At 32.4% G+C, this 25,771-nt stretch overlaps 1 protein-coding gene across 2 annotated transcripts; it reads left to right on the top strand.

Annotated features, from left to right (window-relative positions):
• Positions 1 to 2,022: 2,022 nt before the first annotated feature.
• Positions 2,023 to 22,363, top strand: LOC109601717 (band 4.1-like protein 4). Of its 2 annotated transcripts, none has more exons than XM_049967716.1 (3): positions 2,023 to 2,210; positions 17,991 to 18,958; positions 20,633 to 22,363. In XM_049967716.1, the coding sequence occupies exons 2-3, from the start codon at positions 18,028 to 18,030 to the stop codon at positions 21,883 to 21,885; spliced, it is 2,184 nt and encodes a 727-aa protein (XP_049823673.1). In that variant the 5' UTR covers positions 2,023 to 2,210; positions 17,991 to 18,027; the 3' UTR covers positions 21,886 to 22,363. The 2 variants fall into 2 exon arrangements, with proteins under 2 accessions (XP_049823673.1, XP_019873547.2); XM_020017988.2 differs by having other exon boundaries at positions 20,624 to 22,363.
• Positions 22,364 to 25,771: the final 3,408 nt, after the last annotated feature.

Raw genomic sequence — 25,771 nt, 5'->3', positions numbered from 1 at the left:
ACCTTATTTATTATTTTTTAGTAACCTGAAATTTAATATGTTGATGTTATTAAAAGTCACTGAAAAGATTTTAGAAAAATTGAACTTGTTTCATCTTTCAGAAATTTATGGTCCAATTAAAAATTTGTCAATAAATTGGCTAATTTCTGTATTACACGTAGCAATAAATTTAAGGCCTCAAATTGGACAATAAATTAGCATAAAACAGCTAAATCACAATTCTTAATAGTTTATACATTTACATATTAATTTCAGAACTTTAATATTAATACAAAATGATAATTTTATTTTTATATTTTTAATATTCATTTCTTTTCCAATTATAATCCGTGTTTTTAAAAAATATTTTGAATAAATATTGTAATATTAAATTTATAATATTGTTAATGTTCCCATTTTCAAATTTTTTAATTATGCATTATTGTTTAATTTATTATTAATTTATAAATAAATTATTATTATAACATTTAATTTGTTTGTTAATCCTAAAAAATAATTTTACTACTTCCATACAAAATTAAATATGATAAATACAATATCAATTTAATATATTAGACACACAACTTTTATCTTTTAGCAATTTTTTGTTTAATTAAAAATTTGACAACAAATTATTTATTGTGTTTAATTTTACACATAGCAATAAGTTATTGAAGGTCTCAAAGTCAAACAATAAATTGGCACGTGTAAACAATTTTAGAATTACATATTAGTGTTATATTGAAAAAAAATGATATATTTTTAATATTTGTTAGTTTTGTAATTTTAATGTTTTCTTTTTAAATATTTTTTTAATTTTCATATTATATATTTGTATTTTTTTAAAATATGGTATATAAGATTAAATTTTTAGTATAACTTAAAAATTAAAATAAATTAATTAAAGTTTTCTTAATTATGCTTATACAATTAATTATTCTCCAAACCCAAATTCCAAATAAATTTTTATTAATTTAACTATTTAAATATAAAATTAATATACATAACGAAAAAGAGTTTGATCCGACTGAATTTTGAGAGAGACATCATGTACGACAAAGACAGTAGAAGTCTCAAGTTAGTCTCGTAGTGGGAGACATCTATTGTCTCTATTGGGCATCATCTTCAAACGGGTTAAATGTGTTTCGTACTGTATAAATAAATCAACTTAATATATTACTATTATCAGGAGTTACTAGAAAAATATACACAGTCAAAATGTCTAGGGAACACAGAAAAATCAAATTTAATTAAATTAAATAATAATTTAACTTGTTTAACACTTGTTTTTATTGATTCATTATATTTTCAGTTTTTTTTTTTGTTTTATTGCAATAATTTAAAAATATTTAGGTGTTCTCTAGACACTTTGATTAGCAATTTAATACTATTAATATTTATTTTGTTGATGCTTTTTCAAAATATTCTAAATTAATATGTATTCATGGGAGATTGAGGAACGTAGCTTTTTTTATTATGATAATATTTATAATTTGACGTAAAAAAATCATCGTGAGAAAAAACGGGAGAGAGATAAAATCTATTAATATTAGCTTCAAATTACGATGAAGACCATTTGCATATTTAATTATACAAACAAACATAAATATTGGATTAAGAGATAAAATGTAAATTCGTAAATATTGATTCGAAACTTTTACGTTAAAGTTGTTTCCGTAATTTAAAGAAAGCACCTCAACAATAAATCTGATTAAACCAATAACAAGATTACTGTACATCGTAGTTTTACTTTTCGTACGAGTAGGAAGCAAATTTACAGTTGGAACCGTCTCGTATATAATTAGAGCCGTCCAATCACCGTCCGATGCGAAAGAAACAGTCGGACGTCCGTTCCCGCGAAGCAGCACCAGGAAACGAGCGCGTCCGATACCATCTCCGGCAACCTGTGCACGTTGCGGTGCACCAGGTGACCGTCCTACCACCGCTCATGCGCACTCGCCGCGGTACCGGAGCGGGCCCCCGGCCCGTGTCCGCGGCCGGCGACAGGTAGAGGGCCTCCAAGTATCCGACGGTGAGGGCCGCTCTTGTATTATCCAACCGCTGATTCAGCGTCGGTGTGCCGTGCAGTGAACATACCCAGTGAACGAACGCTCCGCCGGTGAGTCGCCGCCGCGCGAAAGAGTTGAATGCCCTGGCCCAGTGTGCGGTTCTGTGTTGTTGTACCCGGGGCCCCGAGCCTCCCAACATGAACTTGAACGTTTCTTCCACAGGTAAGACACGCCGGAATACGGGCGACGGCGGCGGACATGTGGATTTTTGTCGGTCCGCTCCGTTTGGCCGTGAAACAAAAGAACGCCGGCACGCCGGCCAAACAAATGCCAGTGTGGGCCCGCGATATTCGTTTCCGATCCGGCCGACAATGAGAGGCCGATACGAAACGGGAGATTGAAAAAAACGTATGAATATTAATTTGTAACATTTAAGATAGGCAGTGATCTCATTCGAGGTGTGAGTATGTCCAAATACGAATATGTGATTGTATGCGAAGGATCAATTGACAACCGTATTTATCGTTGTACGAATGCACCTCAAGGATCTTCTTTACGACCCTCCTACTCGCAAGCAATGTATCGGTGATCAGTCAAATCGTAGTACCGTACCATAAATACCCACTACAGTTTTGACAGGCGAGACAGTAAAAATTCAAGTGATAACAAATCGTTATTGATAAAGTTAATCCATTACAAAGGGCATTTGTTATTATTATTTCTAGAATTCTTCAAGAATGGAAGACCGAAATCAAGTTGAGGCCATGAAGTGTTCAAATTTTATAGATTGAGGCCAAAAATTGAAAATTTAAGACCTGGCAATAATTATTTTTTAATAATTCAAATAATTTTATTGTATTTCCATTAAAAAACGTATGGTTAAGGTATGTTGAGCCACCCCAAGAACTAAAATAAATTAAAAATTTGTGGTACTTTGTCAAAAGAACAATTTCATTGGAAGTAAAACTTAAATTTTCCATGTAATTTCTAAAATGATCATTAATTTAAATCCTGGATATGTTGATGATTTTTAAAGCTATTACCAAATGTCAGGAGAACAATATCACTGAAAGTAAAACCTTTAAACCTAAAGTTAAACCCATGTAATTTCTAGGACGGTCATTTATAAAAGTCCTATAACATGGACACATTGACTAACAGCTTCATTTCATGTTATGTTCCATAAACTGCAGACTTTTAATTTCTAACGTATTGTTTAACATTAAGAAAGATTGAATTCCAAACCACAAATACCCACTTCATTTTCGACATTCATAAAGTTAAATTATTACTTTGGGCAGTTAGTTTTCTTTTTAGAACTTACCCAGAATGAAAGGGTTGAAATAAAGTTTTTTATAAATTGGAGCAAAAAATGTAAATTTGAGAACATGACATAATCTTTTTTTACACATATAAGTGCACATTCGAATACTCTTATTATATTCCCATTAAAAGATAAAAATATAGGTTAGGAAAGGTTAGTTAATGCCAATTGAATACTTTAAGAACTGAAACAGGTTAAAAATTTATTCAACTTTCATAATAGAGTTAAAATTTTCTTGAAGCTATTATCAAACGTCAAAATAACAGTTTCACTGGAGGTAAAACATTTAAATCTATGATTTAAATGACGTCTTGAAATTTTATAAATTGGAGCAAAAAATGTAATAGGATATAGGTTAGGAAAGGTAAGTTAATGCCAATTGAATACTTTAAGAACTGAAATAGATTAAAAATTTATTTCAACTTTCATAATAGAGTTAAAATTTTTTTGAAGCTCTTATCAAACGTCAAAACAACAATTTCATTGGAGATAAAACCTTTAAATCTAAAGTAACTCATGTAATTTTTAGAACAATCATTTATAGAAGTCTTAAAATATGGAAACATTCACTAATAGCTTCATCATGTTAAAAATGTAAATGGATTAATCCCTTTACGTTCCATAAACTGTAGACTTTTAATTTCTAAAGTATGTAGTAACAATAAGAAAAGTTGAACTCCATACCACATCATTTTCGACATTGAAATTATAGATAGGCGTGGCAATAAAAAATCAAATAACAACAAATCATTAATGATAAAGTTAAAAAATTACTTTGGACAAATGCTTTTCTTTCTAGAAGTTATCCACAATGAAAGGGTTGAAATAAAGTTAACACTGTAAACTCTTCAAATTTTATAAATTGGAGCAAAAAATGTAAATTTGAGAACTTGGCTATAACTTTTTCTACATTCAAATAATTTTATTACATTTTCATTAAAAGAAAAAAAATATAGGTTAGGAAAAGTTAGTCAATGTCAATTGAATACTTTAAGAACTGACATAAATTAAAAATTTATTTCAACTTTCATAATAGAGTTAGAATTTTCAAATTATCAAATGTCAAAAAAACAGTTTCATTGGAAGTAAAACCTTTAAATCTAAAGTTAAACCCATGTAATTTTTAGAACGGTCATTTATAAAAGTCCTATAACATGGAAACTTTGACTAACAGCTTCATTATGTTAAAAATTTAGATGATTAATCCGTTTATGTTCCATAAACTGTAGACTTTTAATTTTTGAAGTATTGTTTAAGAATAATTGTGAACTCCACACCATAATTAAAATTATCGATGGGCGAGACAGTAAAAAATCAAATAACAACAAAACATAAACCATTACTTTGGATAATTGTTTTTACTTTTTAGAAGTTATTCGGAGTGAAAGGATTGAAATAAAATTGAGACCATAAACTTTATGGAATGGAGCTAAACAATGAAAATTTGAGAACTTGGTATATAACTTTTTTCACACACATGAGTGCACATTCAAATAATTTTATGTATTTCCATTAAAAGAAAAATATAGGTTAGGGTAGGTTGGCCAATACTGATTGAATACTTAAGGTGTAAAATAAACTAAAAATTTATAAAACTGGTATAATACCGTTAGAATTTTATCAAATGACTATCATAAAAGGAATTTTACTGGAAGTAAAACCTTTAAATTTCAAATTAAATTCATGTAATTTCTAAAATGATCATTTATTAAAATTCTCTAACATGGATACATTGACTGACAGCTTCATTATGTTAAAAATGCAGACAGATTAAACCGATTATGTTCCATAAACTGTACACCATTAATTTATAAAGTATTGTTCAACAATAATAAAGGTTGAACATGATGAGGAGCACAGAAATCAACAACAACCTTCAACTTTGTTCTCCATAATAATTACCATTCAGCCTAAGGGAAACCTATAATGTAATTCATTAATTTAACATAAACTCGTAAAAGATTAGTAGTTTAGTAGTGGTTGATCAGTGGGCCAAAATGAAAAAATCACTGTTTCCAGTTAGTTCGACTCCAATGTTTACAATCATTAATTGGCAACATGAAGCCTTCCATTTAATTCAACAAGCACCGGCACTTACTCACGTTAAGTAAAATCTAATTAAACAAAACAATCGGTGCTTAAAGGAGTGCTCCGATCAAATAATCAAATACCATTAATTACCGTTTAAGAACTCGCACAACAATTAATCAAAACACCGCCCCGGGGCCTCTTGTGTCCGTCCCACGCCGAAATACAAAACCTACCTTTTAAAAAATGAAGCACACCTCATTTTTTAAGCCAACAAATTATAAATTGTATCACCTCGTAGGAAAATAATCCGACCGGTCGACAAGAAAATACGATTAAAATGCGGCATTAAGGAAACGAATCTAGTTCTGTGTACGATAAAATAAAATAAACGCCAACTAAATTGCCACTGGTCGGAGTTGCTCTCGTTCAAAGTGATCTTATAAACGCCGGTATCGGTTCTAATTGGCATCATCTAACCCAGAAAATTTCCATTTCTCGAAACAAGACGCTCGCATGTTGAACACAGATATAATATTTATTTCCGGCTGACTCGGTGTGTTGAAATTTTTAGTGGTACAATGGTTTTGTTGGGAACGAGCTCGAGGAATCGGTCCCCCGATATCCGTTGGAGCGACTTCCAGTTCGAATGAATTCGAATCCCGTCACTAATCACACGGAAATGATTAATTTAAAATATGTTAAATTTTGTAAATTAATGCAAATTCACTGATATTTGTAGTTACATTAGCCATGCATGTCGTTTTAACTGGTCGAATAAATTATGTGATTTCATTTCGACACCATAAGTCTTGTAGTTGATATTTAATGGACAACAACAATAATATTGGCCGGTAAAGGTTAATACCAACACTTCCAGATTTATGAACATCCAACGACAACTTAGATAAAGTAATTCTTTGGACACATGATAAACGCCTTCCTCAATGGCTCTTGATAAAATATATTATCCTGGTATTATCTTAAGCCTTCCCTTTTAACATAACTGTCTATATTTAAATGACTCCATGAGACAAGGAAGTAATAAAAGCATGAAAAACCGAAAGACCGATGGCGATACTATCGTTATTCTAGTGTTATTTCGTCTGAAAATGGTATAATGACCGGATACTTCTTGTTTTTTGCCTGTTCCCCCTATAATGAGTGCTGTTCGACTGCCTCAATCAATTATAATTAGATACTCTATTCCACGTTTATTAAGTGTATAGAACAGAGCATCGTATAAACGTGAATTAAATTAAAAGATTATTATGAATTCATAAGGGAACGACTATAAATAGATGGATGGTGTAACGCAAGCTCTTAAGAGGATAATCGTCTAATGAAGAGAATCTAGTTTTTTGCTTAATAACACCGCAGTAATTGTAGGGAATCATTCCAGTTGGAGTAAATCTTTGTTTGCAAATTACAAAATTGTTCTTTGCTTATTTTTTTATAGTCTATATAATGATCTAAGAAAGTAAATTTAATTAACACCACACAAAAGATTGATTCTTTTCCTTCTGTAAAGAGTTTTTTACTTCCTCTTAAATCCTAATGGGTATTAAATATATTGCCTTAAAAACAAAGGTATATTTTTATAATTTACATTTATATCTAAATAAACTTGGTAATGGAGTAAATAACGACTTGTTTCACAATTATGCAAATGATTTTTGTCAGCTTTAAAAGCTGTACATGAACTCATTGGTTGGAGTCAGAAAAGGTAAAAATAAAATTATAATAAAAATTGTAAATTGTACTTTAATACACACAACTTGAATCACGAACCACATTTTTTTAGACTATAATTAATAATGAGCTAATAAAGTATTTTTTTAATTAACACCACACAAAAGATTGATTCTTTCTCTTCTGTAAAGAGTTTTTTACTTCCTCTTAAATCCTAATGGGTATTAAATATGTTGCCTTAATAAACAAAGGTATATTTTTATAATTTACATCAAAAGGTAATAAAACATATCTATATAAACTTGGTAATGCAGTAAATAACGACTTGTTTCATAATTATGCAAATGATTTTTGTCAGCTTTAAAAGCTGTACATGAACTCATTGGTTGAAGTCAGGAAAAGTAAAAATAAAATTATAATAAAAATTGTAAATTGTACTTTAATACACATAACTTGAATCAGGAACCACATTTTTTTTAGACTATAATTAATAATGAACTAATAAAGTATTTTTTAATTAACACCACACAAAGGATTGATGCTTTCTCTTCTGTAAAGACATTTTTACTTCCTCTTAAATCCTAATGGATATTAAATATGTTGCCTTAATATACAAAGGTATATTTTTATAATCTACATCAAAAGGTAATAACACACATCCAAATAAATTTGGCAATGCAGTAATTAACGACCTGTTAATAATTATATAAATAATTTTTGTCAGGTTTAAAAGCTATACATTAACTCATTGGTTAGGTGTCTGGAAAGGTAAAAATAAAATTACAATAAAAATTGTAAACTGTACTTTAATACACATAACTTGAATCAGGAACCACGATTTTTAGACTTTAAGTAATAATGAACTAATAAAGTATTTTTTTAATTAACACCACACAAAAGATTGATTCTTTTCCTTCTGTAAAGAGTTTTTTACTTCCTCTTAAATCCTAATGGGTATTAAATATGTTGCTTTAATAAACAAAGGTATATTTTTATAATTTACATCAAAAGATAATAAAACATTTCTAAATAAACTTGGTAATGCAGTAATTAACGACTTGTTGATAATTATGCAAATGATTTTTGTCAGGTTTAAAAGCTGTACATGAACTCATTGGTTGGAGTTAGGAAAGGTAAAAATAAAATTATAATAAAAATTATAAATTGTACTTTAATACACATAACTTGAATCAGGAACCACATTTTTTTTAGACTATAATTAATAATGAACTAATAAAGTATTTTTTAATTAACACCACACAAAGGATTGATGCTTTCTCTTCTGTAAAGACTTTTTTACTTCCTCTTAAATCCTAATGGGTATTGAATATGTTGCCTTAATAAACAAAGGTATATTTTTATAATTTACATCAAAAGGTAATAAAACATATCTAAATAAACTTGGTAATGCAGTAATTAACGATTTGTTGGTAATTATGCAAATGATTTTTGACAGTTTTAAAAGCTGTACATGAACTCATTGGTTGGAGTTAGGAAAGGTAAAAATAAAATTATAATAAAAATTGTAAACTGTACTTTAATACACATAACTTGAATCAGGAACCACATTTTTTAGACTATAATTAATAAAGTATTTTTTTAATTAACACCACACAAAAGATTGATCCTTTCTCTTCTGTAAGGAGTTTTTTACTTCCTCTTAAATCCTAATGGGTATTGAATATGTTGCCTTAATAAACAAAGGTATATTTTTATAATTTACATCAAAAGGTAATAAAACATATCTATATAAACTTGGTAATGCAGTAATTAACGATTTGTTGGTAATTATGCAAATGATTTTTGACAGATTTAAAAGCTGTACATGAACTCATTGGTTATGAGTCAGGAAAGGTAAAAATAAAATTATAATAAAAATTGTAAACTGTACTTTAATACACATAACTTGAATCAGGAACCACATTTTTTAGACTATAATTAATAAAGTATTTTTTTAATTAACACCACATAAAAGATTGATTCTTTCTCTTCTGTAAAGATTTTTTTACTTCCTCTTAAATTCTGATGGGTATTAAATATGTTGCCTTAATAAACAAAAGTATATTTTTATAATCTACATCAAAAGATAATAAAACATTTCTAAATAAACTTGGTAATGCAGTAATTAACGACTTGTTGATAATTATGCAAATGATTTTTGTCAGGTTTAAAAGCTGTACATGAACTCATTGGTTGGAGTTAGGAAAGGTAAAAATAAAATTATAATAAAAATTATAAATTGTACTTTAATACACATAACTTGAATCAGGAACCACATTTTTTTTAGACTATAATTAATAATGAACTAATAAAGTATTTTTTAATTAACACCACACAAAGGATTGATGCTTTCTCTTCTGTAAAGACTTTTTTACTTCCTCTTAAATCCTAATGGGTATTGAATATGTTGCCTTAATAAACAAAGGTATATTTTTATAATTTACATCAAAAGGTAATAAAACATATCTAAATAAACTTGGTAATGCAGTAATTAACGATTTGTTGGTAATTATGCAAATGATTTTTGACAGTTTTAAAAGCTGTACATGAACTCATTGGTTGGAGTTAGGAAAGGTAAAAATAAAATTATAATAAAAATTGTAAACTGTACTTTAATACACATAACTTGAATCAGGAACCACATTTTTTAGACTATAATTAATAAAGTATTTTTTTAATTAACACCACACAAAAGATTGATCCTTTCTCTTCTGTAAGGAGTTTTTTACTTCCTCTTAAATCCTAATGGGTATTGAATATGTTGCCTTAATAAACAAAGGTATATTTTTATAATTTACATCAAAAGGTAATAAAACATATCTATATAAACTTGGTAATGCAGTAATTAACGATTTGTTGGTAATTATGCAAATGATTTTTGACAGATTTAAAAGCTGTACATGAACTCATTGGTTATGAGTCAGGAAAGGTAAAAATAAAATTATAATAAAAATTGTAAACTGTACTTTAATACACATAACTTGAATCAGGAACCACATTTTTTAGACTATAATTAATAAAGTATTTTTTTAATTAACACCACATAAAAGATTGATTCTTTCTCTTCTGTAAAGATTTTTTTACTTCCTCTTAAATTCTGATGGGTATTAAATATGTTGCCTTAATAAACAAAAGTATATTTTTATAATCTACATCAAAAGATAATAAAACATTTCTAAATAAACTTGGTAATGCAGTAATTAACGACTTGTTGATAATTATGCAAATGATTTTTGTCAGGTTTAAAAGCTGTACATGAACTCATTGGTTAGGAGTGTGGAAAGGTAAAAATAAAATTATAATAAAAATTGTAAACTGTACTTTAATACACATAACTTGAATCAGGAACCACATTTTTTACCGTTACCAGGTGACCAAGTTGTAGTCGTTCCATTTCTATTCAAACATTCATTAATCATTGAATTGGAAGTGAAACCTATTCAAAATCCATTAAATAATACAGCTACTTATTACCTAATATCAGATGCAAATAATTGTTGCCATCAAAACGTTCACTTTTGGCATTTCGTTGCATGAATGGACTTGTTAACAAACACAGCTTTCATTTTTTCCTCAGCTTTAGATTACGGTGCACCACTTCCAGCATTTTTCGAACGTCGCGGTGCCCACTCTCGCGTCGTGGATTTTCTAGGGAGACGAAAAAAAAATTGTTTTCTCTAAATTCCTCATTAACAATCCACACGTGAATTCCAATTAATCTCGTCGAGTGCACTCCATTTATCCTCGGGGGCATGTGCCGTACGCGTCTCGCACGAATTAATTAACATCTCCATCATATCTCGTAATTAAAAACGTTTCTTTCGGACTTTATCTCGGCATCCGCATGAATAGGCCCAGATATAAATTCCATGGCCGAGATACAACGACATGCGACAGATGGCGGAGATATTGTGTACGAATGAACTCTCCCGAGATACCGAGAAACAACGTCACAAAAGACGGAACAAAGTGGCTGTTGGTTTGGCTCATCTGCCTTTAAATTGGAACCGGGGATGTGTTGTTTCGCGTTTCTGTGGCTCGCTGAGAACGCAATGGTCTAGATGGCGGAGGGCATTTACGGGAATTAAACCCAAATGCGGAGTCCCGGTTCAATCCTTTGACGCACCACGTAGGGGTCTTCCAATTTTATGGCTATTGTTCTTAACATTTTGCACCTACGTCACCGCTACGTGTCCATCGTTAGAAGCTGGTAGTTAAGCCGATGCGATTTGAAAGAATTACCTGTCAACGTTTTCCCCACAGTAATAAGATTATAAATCATTTCATGTGTGAAATAATGTTCAATGACAACTACATAATTTCATTTATAATTTCGTCATAAAAAATATTATGTAATATGAATTTACTTACAAGAGTCGTGTTTATGTCTGTAGAACCAATCTAAATTGGTGCTCATTAAACTAATTGTACAGTAAGGTAGTTAGAGTGTTTGAAGTAACGAATACTTTTGTTTTTTGTGTAGATTATGATGAAGGTATATAATAAGACATTTCTTGAAGTGTTGCATACTAAAAACTCTTCATTTTAATAGGCACAAAGTCCATTTCCTGCTGGATAAGCAAATCCAAATTTATTAAAATGTCAATATTTTGGAGACAGGCTCGAAGAGTTCTTATTGGACTATTAATGAAGAATTCTTTGTTAAGAATGTTTAAATTTGAAATAACAACCATATTTTTATTTAGCTAAGACAGGATGAAGATAGTTATAATATAGAAATAGAGGGTTTTTCATTTAAACAAAGATTTGATGTTTTTTTTTTTTGTAATAAGACATATCTTGAGAAGTTCTTTATATAAAAATGAACAAGTCCTTTCAATTTTAGGTTAAAAATTAAATAATTATTCAAAATAATTCAACATTTTTGGGCAAATTATGAAGAGTTCTTTACTATGAACGTTTAAATTTAAATTTCAACCACATTTGTATTCAAATAAGACATGACGTAGATAGCCAAAGCTAGAAGTAGAAGTCTTTCTATTTAAACAAAGATTTCATCGTCTTCCAGTAGTGGGTACATTAAATTTATTATAAAATAAGGTAGTTAAAGTTGTTTGAAGTAACTAATTTCTTTGTTTTTCATATATTATAATATTTATGATGAAAGCTTTTATCAATAATAAGACATTTCTTGAGTAGTTCTTCATTTTAAAAGCAACAAAGTCTTTTCAATTCTAGATAAAGAAACCAAAAATTATTCAAAATAATTCAATATTTTTGGGCAAATGCTGAAGAGTTCTTTATTATGAATGTTTAAATATAAAATATTTATTGAATTTTATTCAAATAAGACAAGGCGTAGATAGCCAAAGCTAGAAGTAAAAGCCTTTCTATATAAACAAAGATTTCATCGTCTTCCAGTAGTGGATACATTAAACTTGTTATCAAATAAGGTAGTTAAAGTTGTTTGAAGTAACTAATGCCTTTGTTTTTTATATATTATAATATTTATGACGAAAGCTTTTAACAGTAATAAGACATTTCTTGAGAAATTCTTCATTTTAAAAGGGACAAAGTCCTTTCAATTCTAGATAAAGAAACCAAAAATTATTCAAAATAATACAATATTTTTGGGCAAATCATCAAGAGTTCTATAATATTAACATTTAAATTTAAAATATCAATCAAATTTTATTCAAATAAGACAAGGCGTAGATAGCCAAAGCTAGAAGTAAAAGCATTTCTATATAAACAAAGATTTCATCGTCTTCCAGTAGTGGATACATTAAACTTGTTATCAAATAAGGTAGTTAAAGTTGTTTGAAGTAATTAATGTCTTTGTTTTTCATATATTATAATATTTATGACGAAAGCTTTTATCAGTAATAAGACATTTCTTGAGAAATTCTTCATTTTAAAAGGGACAAAGTTCTTTCAATTCTAGAGAAAGAAACCAAAAATTATTCAAAATAATTCAATATTTTTGGGCAAATCATGAAGTGTTCTTTATTATGAATGTTTAAATTTAAAATATCAATCAAATTTATATTCAAATAAGACAAGACATAAATAGCTAAAGCTAGAAGTAAAAGCCTTTCTATATAAACAAAGATTTCATCATCTTTCAGTACTGCATACATTAAACTTGTTATAAAATAAGGTAGTTAAAGTTGTTTGAAGTAACTAATGTCTTTGTTTTTCATATATTATAATATTTATGACGAAAGCTTTTATCAGTAATAAGACATTTCTTGAGAAATTCTTCATTTTAAAAGGGACAAAGTCCTTTCAATTCTAGATAAAGAAACCAAAAATTATTCAAAATAATTCAATATTTTTGTGCAAATCATCAAGAGTTCTTTAGTATTAATGTTTAAATTTAAAATATCAATCAAATTTTATTCAAATAAGACAAGACGTAGATAGCCAAAGCTAGAAGTAAAAGCCTTTCTATATAAACAAAGATTTCATCATCTTCCAGTAGTGCATACATTAAACTTATTATAAAATAAGGTAGTTAAAGTTGTTGGAAGTAACTAATCTCTTTGTTTTTCATATATTATAATATTTATGACGAAAGCTTTTATCAGTAATAAGACATTTCTTGAGAAATTCTTCATTTTAAAAGGGACAAAGTCCTTTCAATTCTAGATAAAGAATCCAAAAATTATTCAAAGTAATTCAATATTTTTGGGCAAATCATGAAAAGTTCTTTACTATGAATGTTTAAATTTAAAATATCAATCAAATTTGTATTGAAATAAGACAAGATGTAGATAGCCAAAGCTAGAAGTAGAAGCCTTTCCATTTAAACAAAGATTTCTTCTTCTTCCAGTAGTGGATACATTAAACTTGTTATAAAATAAGGTAATTAAAGTTGTTTGAAGTAATTAATGCCTTTGTTTTTCATATATTATAATATTTATGACGAAAGCTTTTATCAGTAATTTCTTCAACAAAGTTCCTTCAATTCTAAATAAAAAAGCCAAAAATTATTCAAAATAATTCAACATTTTTAGATAAATTACGAAGTGTTCTTTACTATAAATGTTTAAATTAAAAATAATAACCATATTTGCATTCAGATAATACAAGACGTAGATAGTCAAGCCCAGAAATAGAAACCTTTCTATTTGAGCAAAGATTTCATCATCTCGAAGTTGTAAATACATATAGTTACAAGCTGCAACCCATATAATTGAATTCAAATTAAGCAAAGAACAGCCTTGTACTTAGCGATTTATCGAAAAGTGTCCATCGGGGTCACACAGGCCGCTCCGACATACGCATATCAAAAGGTTAAAATGATATTTTGCACGTGTACCACATCCATACATGTCGCTGGATGCAATAAGCCCGGTAAAATATGGTTTTGAAAGCGTCAAGTTTCGTAAAACACACGTATTAAGCCGTAAAGATAAAATTTATGGTCGCATACCATAAACAGACCGTTGCACGCCGGCCGGCTTGGCTATATGTATGAATTGTCGAAATGAAAAAACACGAGAACAATAATCAAATCGACGAGTAATGATAAACCACACGGTGCACCGCGGAGCAAACGGACCCACTTATCGTTTAAGGCTATCTGTTAATCGAAAATTTGCTGAATTAAGCTCGACGCACACGGACCCTTGCTCAATTATCGACCGTAAGAGGAACAACGTCCAAAATAAACAACGACACAAACTCAACTCCCACACCCCGAAGATTCCGAGTAAAACCCGAACGGTCCGTATCCGTGGATCACGTGTAGGTGAGACTTTAGCAAAGGTCTTGGCGCAGAAGAACATTGCCAAACCGCATTTGCATCGAATGAATCAGAGAAATCCATGCCCCAGAGGCGCTACAGTTTCAAGATCAACTCGGCGGACAGTCTGTGTAAACATTTGTCCGGCATTGATTATTCGCGCCCGTAATTGTTGCTAATAAATGCAATTTACGTAATTTACAAGCGGGTTTTTTGTTGCCATTTAGAATGGTCGCTCCGGCTGTCTTTGGTACAATTAGATCGTACACGGATTTATTATCCGGCTGAATTTGATTTCTTTTAGGATTCAAGACCGTGAAATTTTTAAAACGTCTGTAATAGAAAAAAATAATTGCGAATTAGAAAGTAAAACCTGTTAAGATGGAGATAATTATAAACGGTTGGGCATTACTAACATTGGTCAATGGAGAAAGTATTTAGTAATTTTAGGGAAACTTGGGTTATCAAGATTTTATATTATTACTTTTTACGGATTTTTCATTTTAATAATGGCAATTATACCATTTAGTATATTATATAAACAAGAGAAAACGGCGGGTTCTCATTATTATTTATTTTTAATAAAAGAGCTGAAAGTCAAATTTAAATTAAAATCCTTAATTTCAAAATTTAGTCACAGCTTCTTAATAATAAAAACTTCTCATTTATAGTTCACAATTTCAACCTGAAATGTTAAGTCACTAATTTTATAGCTGTGAAACAAAAATTGAGTGCTTCTTAAAAGATCAAACTTTTAATGAATATATTAGGTGAATCTCTCAGTATAGTAATTAATGTTGAAATATGTAAAATGATATATTGAATTAAAGTGTATTGCTACAATAACATCATATTTAATTTTAATAAAAATATGGAAACAAATTATTCCAACAAATATATTAATAAAAATATTTTATGAATTAATTATACAGTACCTTATTTTCCATTAGACAGATGAATTGTTCTGTTAAGAAAATAGTGAAGTTTTCATTTTCAGTTCACAATTTCAATCTAAAATGTCTGAAATCACCAATTTTGAAGCTGTTAAACAAGAATTGTGTCCTTCTTAGAAGATCAATCTTTTAATGAATATATTAGGTGAATCAGCCAGTATAATAATTAATGTTGAAATATGTAAAATAATATATGGAATTAAAGTGTATTGCTGCAATGATTCTCATAATTAATTTTAATAAAAAAATAGAAATAAATTATTCCAACAAATATGTTAATAAAAATATTTTGTGAATTAATTATACTGTACCTTATTTTCCATTAGACAGATGATTTATATTGTTAAGAGAATAGAGAAGTTCTCATTTTCAGTTCACAATTTCAACCTGAAATGTCTGTCAAGTCACCAATTTTGTAGCTGTTAAACAGGAATTGTGTACTTCTTAAAACATCAATAACTTTGCCATTTTTAATGGAACACTATATATGTTTCAACCTAATTTAATGGTATATTAAAAATAAAATGTATTACTACAATGATTCTCAAATGAATTTTAATAAATAAAAGGAATCAAATTACTTCATCAAAAATATTTATTTTACAATATTTATGTTTGTTCATAAGAATTCCAATCATTTTTGAATTACAAAATATAATAAAAAATTTTATAATTTAATTTATTAAACATAAAATCTTATTTTATCATTAAAATAGTGACATTTATATATATATTATAAATAGACTTGTATATATAGAGTTTCACTTCCAAACTTTATAGTTTCCAGGAGAATGCAACCTAGAAAATATAATTTTTAATGCATTTTATAATGTAAAAACAATAATTTTACATCAAGTGAAACTTTACTGTCTGTTAACATTTAACAACAATTTTTACGTACATAAAATATATATTGGTGACACAATAATGGATAAAAGTGTCCCACAAATAACTCATCATCAACATTAACAAACAGCACTTGTTTTCTTCGTCATATAAAAATAAAAATTGTTTGTAGTGCCACCAAAATATTTTATTCAAACAAGTTCATTGTATGTATGAGCAAGACCCTTATAAAAATTCATCGCAAGTAAATTCGTTATTATTACATTGTTTGTTGTATGTATTAACAATTTACTTTTGATATTCAACGGATGAAGACAAGACACGTACTTTATACTGTACGATCGTTAAGCGAAGGTGTCGATGCATTCTAAACAAAAATGTGGAATTACAGGTAGATTGGCTTTAAAATTATAGTAACGTTATGTTTATTATTACATTAGTTTTCCATAAAGAAATTCAAGACTCCGCCGTACAAGTTAATTAAAGTAATAAAATTTCCGGTAATTAATATAGGTTATTGTCTAATCACGAAAGCCAATGTACGCACACAATAATGTGAATTTGCAGATTACGGCGTTGAAGCAATTTTATTGTTCCAGTCGATAAAAATTAACATGTCATATTAATAAAATAATTGAATGGAAAAAATTCGAGAATAGTTTTTCATTTTTTTATGTGGTGAGTTGTTTGGATTTAGTCATAAACTTCTTGAAAGGTGTATTGTTGAAGCAGTAACGTGTTATGAGCTTATGGGGTATAAAAAACCCACTAATTAGCTATTTATGGTTTTATCTCTTGATTAATCAAATAGAAAAATATATGGTTTCCTTATGGATTAGACTAGAAACTCATTAACACTTTTTCATACTTTCTAATTATAAAGTTTATCTAATTTCCTGTAGCAACATTGACCTCAACTGTAAATCATTGGTAGAAAACGTCAGTTAAGTGTACCACATGAAAGTTTTGTCATTTCGTTGACAGTTACAAAATGTCAATATAGTCTTCAGAAGATAATTTGCTGGTCTTCTTCATAAATACATCCGTACTTTGTTGTGGTAGAAGCGTAATTCAACATATCCACAATAATCGGACGTGAAGGCAGCACATGTCATGATACGGATTAATATACACATAGAACCACGAACAATAGAAACCGTTTTCTTCGAACGGTCTCGAAGACAAAGGCTCTCGAACAAGCTACCGTACGATCGGATATTGGAGCCGTATTGTGTCATAGTTTGTTGTTAAAATATTTTATGGCACTGATAGGCCGCACGGACGAGGTTATGTAACAAAACAAATAGTCTATTGGCACAAAGCTAGTGCATTAGTTTCGGTTTATTGTTTGTTTACGACCGTCCATTTACGTAAGCCACCACATGGCCAACAAACGAATTTTAACATTACCCATTGTCAGATCACTAACGTCGAAACATTCTTTCCAGATTCCTTTAACTGAAAGTCACCGAAACTGGTCGAACGATGATGGACTGCTTCTGCTCCAAACCCATCTCGGTTCACTGCAAGATCGTATTCCTGGACGAAACGGAGCTGGTGCACGAGCTGCAGAACAACTCCCCCGGTCAGGCCCTGCTGGACATCGTGTTCCGACATTTGAACCTCCTCGAAACCGCCTACTTCGGCCTGAGATACCTGGACCTGAACGGCCAAACCCACTGGCTGGACCCGACCAAAAAATTAAACAAGCAAATCAAAGGCCCCGACCCCTACACCCTGTACTTCGGCGTCAAGTTCTACGCGGCCGACCCATGCAAACTGCTCGAGGAGATCACCAGGTACCAGTTCTTTCTGCAGATCAAACAGGACATACTGCAGGGCAGGCTGCTGGTGCCGTTCGAGCTGGCGGCCGAACTGGGGGCGTACATCCTCCAGTCGGAGCTGGGCGACTACGATCCCCGGCGGCACAGTCCCGGCTACGTGTCCGAGTTCCGTTTCCTGCCCAACCAAAGCGTGGAGCTGGAGATGCGGATAGCGGAGCTGCACCAGACGCTGGTGGGCCAGCTTCCCTCGTCCGCCGAACTGAACTATCTCGACAAGGTGAAGTGGCTGGAGAACTACGGCGTGGACCTGCATCCGGTGTTGGGCGAGGACCACGTCGAGTACTTCCTGGGGCTGACGCCGAGCGGCATCATAGTGCTCAGGAACAAGAACACGGTGGGCAACTACTACTGGCCCAGGATAACGAAGATCTACTTCAAGGGCCGGTACTTTATGTTGCGAGTGACTGACAAGAACAACGACGAGTGCACGTACGGGTTCGAAACGCCCTCCAAGTCCGCTTGTAAGCATCTGTGGAAGTGCTGTGTGGAACACCACGCGTTCTTTAGGCTAGTGCAAGTTACCCCCGCGTCGCCCGACATCTTCGCCCTGGGATCTCGGTTTAGATACAGCGGTAAGATCATTTGTCATGTGGCTTTATTGCTTTTTAAGCTGGCTTTGCTGTTTAATGTTTATGTTTAGTAAGAAAACTGTATGTGAAAGTGAAAAAAATGTGCTGAAAGTGTTAAACAGAAGACAATTACGTGCCGCTTCAAACTAACAGTTGTACAATGGCTAAGAAGGTCATACAACTGTGTCGTTGTGAGCTATTATTATATTCTGTATCTATGATAATGATTTGAATTTAAAAAACATTTCTTACGATAATGTAACACTCAATTACAAAAGTAACACTTTCCTAGTAAATCCGTTGTATCTAGGACATTTTTAAATTAATCGTTATCGATAGCCCCAAGATAAATTTGTACCTAATTGTTAGTAGGTTTAAATCGTTTTTGCATGATCACATATGTCACAAGGTATGTCACAATAATTAATTACTAACCAGTCAAAAACTGGTCGATGGTCACGATATGGGAATATGTATGTCTAATGGTGCAAGTAAAAGTTGAACAAATTACTACATCTGTCAGTAATCCATTATTCTAAAAATACAGACCAACGTGGGCAAAATGAAATCATCGTTTAACTGAATGTGCAAAAAAAATCCACTACCATTTCCATCGATCAATTACAAGAATTGGATATAGTGTAACCACAAAAAAGTTTGTTAATGGCCAAACATCAATTTCGATCAGTTATTTTACGTAACAACAATCAAATATTGGTTTTGTTTCTATCGAATTCAGTTATGCTGTATATGTGAAAGCATCCCAATACAGTTAATAAACATTGTGGCCTTTGTGCAACCAAATAATCAAACATCTGTATCGTGGATCTATCGTGGATGCTGCACAAAATCAATTTGATGCAAGAACTTTAATCACATTTTTTTTTCGTTTTTATTACAAGAACATTACAGCATTCAATTAGGTACAGTATACGTGTATGCAATAAAAAATGGTTTATGAGATTTTTCATGGCCACGTGTTGTTTTTAACAAGTTATCTTAAAGTCGCACATGAGATTTGTTTCAACAGTTAACGGTCTAGTAAATAGAACAAAATTCGACACCGTCCAGTTATAGTTATGGGATTATAAGTCCATGTCTTAATTTACCAAAACATAATAAACGAATTGTGTGTGGAAATGTAATAAAACAGCACAATTAAATTTGAGCAGACACAAAGGAGAAAAGGCTAGTAAAAGGACAATTTTATTCCTATTGTTGGCACAAACAGTAAAGCCACATGAATACAAATTAATAAAGCTAAAATGAGAATAAAAGTTCTAAGTGTTTTGATGTTCATAATACTGTTCTGCAGTAATAACATTTAAGTTTCTTTCATACAGTACGCCATATGTAAAAGGAAAACGTTTATGGTTGTGTTTTACTGCCAGGTCTATAAATTAAGCCCGAGCGAATACTATAAGAGCATCGCGAAACCAGTCTGAAGTTATATTCTTTTTACGATTTTCTTTTATTCCTATGTAGAGAGATGTAGTTAATAAGGGTAGGATTTTATTATTTTTAAACTAGCATTTTTATACGATGCCATTTCACATTTCATTTTCAAAGATAAATGCACAGCCAGACATTGTAATCTTCCTGCTAGTTATTTTAATAATAACAAACAATATTTTAATGTGAATGGTAATAACACCTGGCCTGTTTTAGGTCGAACAGAGAAACAAGCCGTGCGCGACGCCCAGATGAAGATGCGTTCCCCGCCGACCTTCTCCAGGACCCCGTCCAGGAAGTTCCAGCGACGACCCGGCGGCTCCAACAACGAACCGCCGCAGCCCGTCGAAAGCACCATATCATCGCAGTTCCACCCGCAGGAAGTCAAACACATCTCCCTACCCCTGCCCGTGGAGAACTTCGAGAACGTCGGTTACAGCTCGTCCAATGCCAAAAAGTTCGACTCGCCGAGGAGCACGAGGAGTGCCCCCTGGTCCCAGCCACATTCCAAAGGTTTATATAATAGTTCGTCAGTACCTCCTAGTCCGCGATCGGTGCGATCTGGCCGATTCAGATCGAGCAGCGTCGACAGCCAAAGCTCCAACGATTCCAGATCGTGCAAGAAACGCCGGCACAGAAGCAGGACGTCGGACAACGAGAGCGAGCTGTCCAAGGGTTCGTCGCGGTCACGAAGGAAGCACCGCAGGAGACGGTCGAAGAGCAAGCGCGACTCCGGCTCCGAGTACGAGAGCAGCAGGTCGCACGAAAGACGCAGCAGCCGATCCAAATCGAACAACTACTACGAACTGGTCGACTCGCAGAACCAGTGGCAGGAGATCCAGAAGAACAGCGAGCACAGCGGCATACAACAAGCCAACGTCGTGAGGAGCAGCAAGTCGCACGACAGACGGTCCAACTCGACGGACACGTACAACAATCGGCAGCACAAGCACAGGAAGCACCGATCCAGGTCGAGATCGCCGGGCGATTCGAACAAAACGTGGATGACGGATGAGCTTAAGAAGCATTTGGAGTTTGATCTCGTCGAAACGAACGGCATGAGTGATCTCCAGTTGAGGGAGATTCCCTACACAACGGTCCAAAGTAATTTCTCCAAGCACGTCAAGTTAAAACCGGGCAACATAAATAAAATGGATGAAAAGATGAGGAGCAACAATCACTCACCGTATTTGAATCAGTATTTGGATAAAAATCCTCTATACAATCAGCATCATAGCTATTTGAACGAAGCTTTAACTAACTTTTCTTATCCGGAAGATACCAATAGTAACTCCCTTATAGGACTCCCTGATCCACTTCAGCCCTCCAGTTACTACAACGGAAATATTAATGGGGTTTACAATAACTCGATACATGATAACATCGGGTATCATCGGAACCATCATGAGCATTCCGATTCTGGGCTAGGAATAGAGCAAGAGTTGGATCTCAAGAAAGGGATGCAAAAAATAATTTAAATTGATGTCGTTATTAAGGAAAATATTTAGTTATATTTTTCATTAGTAACCTGTAACTTTTAAAGCACTGTAACATTTCCATATTTGTGATATTATGTAGTGTATTTAATATTTAAATGTGGAACACCAAAGGTGGTAATTAAATGATATTGCAATAAAATAAAGAGAATTACAAATGAGATATGCAAACATAACGTATGTATATTTCATTTGTGATATTGAATGTAGTGTATACCATTTTAAACGTAGAATTTATGTAATTGACTTTGAAATATATGTTACCTAATGTATCACAAATCGTACTATGAATTAAAGAGTTTATTTAAGCGTTTTTATTGTATTATAAAGATTGTATCATCCGAATGTGTACTAAGTTTGTGTATATACTTGTATTATATGGATTTTATTTACAAAAAATTTTATACTCTTTTGTAATGGTGCATATATGTCTATTAGTAGTAAAGTTAATGCAATCAATCTTAATTGTTTTAATCATAAAACGAATCCTCAATTAGATAAGGTAATTATAATTCTACATTATTCATTAATTTAAATGGATTCAATAATTTCTCAAGTCCTAAGTATAAAACTTATGAAGACAACAGAAAGTACTTCATAACTAATTAATTGACTTTGAGGAACAAAATTTGTATATAATACAATTGTTTTTCTTTACCTTTAATTATTAATATCAGAAACTTTTTCTGACTTTTCTTGTAGTGTTGGTTGCATACCCTTAGCATCCATATTTTAATGTAGTGGTATTTATTACATTCAGCAAAGCTTACAGTCATTCTAATATTATAAAACATTTTATTATTATAAATTATTTATTGAACATATGAAATTTTGTTAACATGAGTATGTGTATATCTAAGAAAAAACAGTTATTTCATTTCAAATTATATTGACCAGACCATAAAATGAAATACATGATAAACTTTCAAGAATAGTAAAGAACACAAATACTGGGTGCAGAACACCTTTCCATTGTGTTACTTTTGGCAATTGTTAACTAAACTTGGTCATTAGTAATTTCATCTTCATTCTGATGAACTGCAACAGCCTCCATGAGAATGTATATCTTCTCCTCCCGTCCCTCTCCATCGGTGGTGGTGATGTAAGGAATAAGAGAGTTCTCCTCCTGATTTTGTTCGACCATCACCTCCGAACCTTCGGCCAGCACCAGCGTAGCGCATTCCACCATTTCGGCCTGCTGAAGCATGGCAGCGTCGGTCGGATTGAATTCGTTGTCGATGGTCGGAAACCTAGTTTCGATTGGTTGTTCGTAATGTATGCGCTTCCTCTTACCGCGTCCAGCCGGTGCCCTGATCTGCGCCGGTATCCCGTCGTCCAGACCACCGTTGGCGATCGGATGTTGGCGCACCATCTCCGGAAGGATGCGCCTGCGAGCGTTGATAAACCAGTTGCAAACCTGCAAAACTGACAGATTTGACTCTAATGAAAGCGCCAACTTTTCGGCGTCGCTCGGATATGGGTTGTAGCGGTGTTCGAAGAGCCAACGCTTCAGATGCTTGATGGACTGCTTGGGGAGGTTGCCGCGACGCTTGCGACCGTTGAGGCAGAGCATTGGGTTCCTGTAGCCGTCTCCGTTACAGTTGGAATTTTGATCTGAGTTGAAGCTGTTCATTTATGCTGATGACAGTTGACAGGTTTCAGAAACTAGTCAATATGTCTGGAACTCTACTCGAAACTCAGGAAATGAAATGTGTGCGAGATTGTCACTCTCTGAGAGATGATTTTAATTTGACTTATGACAAGTATTAGTTGTAAATTATTGATACCGTGGTAACCATGGCTGTAATTCCATGGATGATACGATCATCATTTTTCGTTTCCAATACCATCTCTAAGGGTTCAGACTGGATTCTTGAATTACTTATTATGATGGCAACACTTAAATTTAATGGTTACTGCGATGCGACCACAACGTTTCGAATTTCTATACAAATATCTAATAAAAATCTAGCACCCCACCGTGTGATCTGCCGCGTTTTCACCCCCGTTTCAGCAGTATTTATACTGTCTCAAATTTCCATTGACAGTTTTATTTTTCACTGTCTGTTTGAATATGCTAACAACTGATTTATAGACACTGAGGGCGACAAACAGTCGTCGGGGACCTCCCCCAACACAATATTGCTTACCAGATTGGAAATTATCGAAATTTCAGTGGGAAGATATTCATCACATGCGAAACGAGGCTGACTCAGCGGATAAGATGAATATGATAAATCTGGCGTGAAACAGAAGTATACAACTCAATTTACTCAGGGTGAAAAGAGCGACGAAACAAATGTGACGTGTTGAAATCCATTTGTAATTTAAACTAAGCTGAAACTTAATGCAATCAGTCAGGTTTATTTCAACCAGCTCCATCAAGAACCGGTAGCAACTGCCAAAACCGCACAATGTTCTGGTAATAATATGCAAACTATCATTTTATTGGATTAAAAACCACAATCCTTTATTGGAAGCGTATCATTTTCATGGTCAGATTCGTGACCGCTCCGGAAAAATCACATATATGAATAAATTGCTTAGTTTTGCATTCCGTTCGTGGTTTTGTTTGTTTTGTTTGGGTTGCACAATTCTTTGATGGCGTAATTTAACCGTTAGTTATTCTACACTTTTGATACTTGAGCAGTGGGCAATGCAAAAATACCTACTTGAAGTGCATTTATGAAAGAATTTAGCGTGTTTTCAATTAATCATTTATCTTTGAACAATTCAAAGCTAACTGTAAGAACCATCATAATTACATAATTTAACAGCTTTAAAGCGATTCCATGTTGAATTAGATACTTTGTAAATAACTGACAGATACTGAGCCCCTGCGTTTCCCTTTAATTTCGCACCTATTGTCTCCGTCACCCCCAAATGTGCAGTCTCGACAGTAATTAACAAAACAATCCCTGTTTATAAATCTGTTTCGAGTCTCTCTTTAGTTCCTGTTATCTGGAGATCGTTTCATCAACCCCGTTTTACCATTTATAATTCTGGCCCCGCGGCATAAAGTGCCCCATTACGAATGGGCTGCGTGTGATCGAAATCCCCCGTTTCAGATTATCGTAGGGTCCCCCGTCTTTTCGGCTGGCACGCCCACCTTAGTTAGCTCCGAGGACCCATCAACGGATTATTAATTTAAACTGGGATTTAGGACGATGATGGAAGTTGTGCTGCTACTGTTGGGGTGCAAATCTATGAGGTGGGATCAGTATAAATATTTGTTGAGTCAGTGGATTCGTATTAAATTTATATAGAAAACTGTAAAAATATCCTCTTGGGTATTGCAAAGAATTGCTGATAGTTGTGGACAGTAATCAAATTTATGTTTTGTAGGGGTTTATGGATGGACGAACTGTAATGTTGGTTTAAGAACAGGGGATGTGTGGGAAACCAAAAGTAGATTATGGGAAGTGTATTTACTGGTACGTTAAGGTTTTAGCAGCTAAAAGTTAATCTTGAGTCAGTTATTTCTGTAACAATGGAATTTATTTTATGATACCCAACACAAGACTTTGTCACATCTATTAAAGTAACTTAAGTATTTCAATCCTGTGTATCCTATGAGACAATCCACAGTGAAAACCATTCTACGCTTATGCCTTCTATTTTAGCTACATCTTGAAATTTTAACGTGAACCAACGGAAGTGCGAAATTTATTGCAAGCAAATATAATTACCAATATCACTTAAATGGCAATTTTCCGGCTAATCGACTCTATGGGGCGTCATACATGACACATGCAATTATAAACTGACAAATTGAACGTGCTCGATTCCAATTTGGTTACGTTGTCCGGAGGAAATGGCATTTCTACAAAATAATTTCCCCCTTCAAATTTACATTTCAAATCCCTAT

The sequence above is a fragment of the Aethina tumida genome, chromosome 5, assembly GCF_024364675.1.
Source record: "Aethina tumida isolate Nest 87 chromosome 5, icAetTumi1.1, whole genome shotgun sequence".
NCBI lineage: Eukaryota > Metazoa > Arthropoda > Insecta > Coleoptera > Nitidulidae > Aethina > Aethina tumida.
The sequence above is the reverse complement of the archived record's forward strand: the minus strand, read 5'-3'. Positions and strand labels throughout refer to the sequence as shown.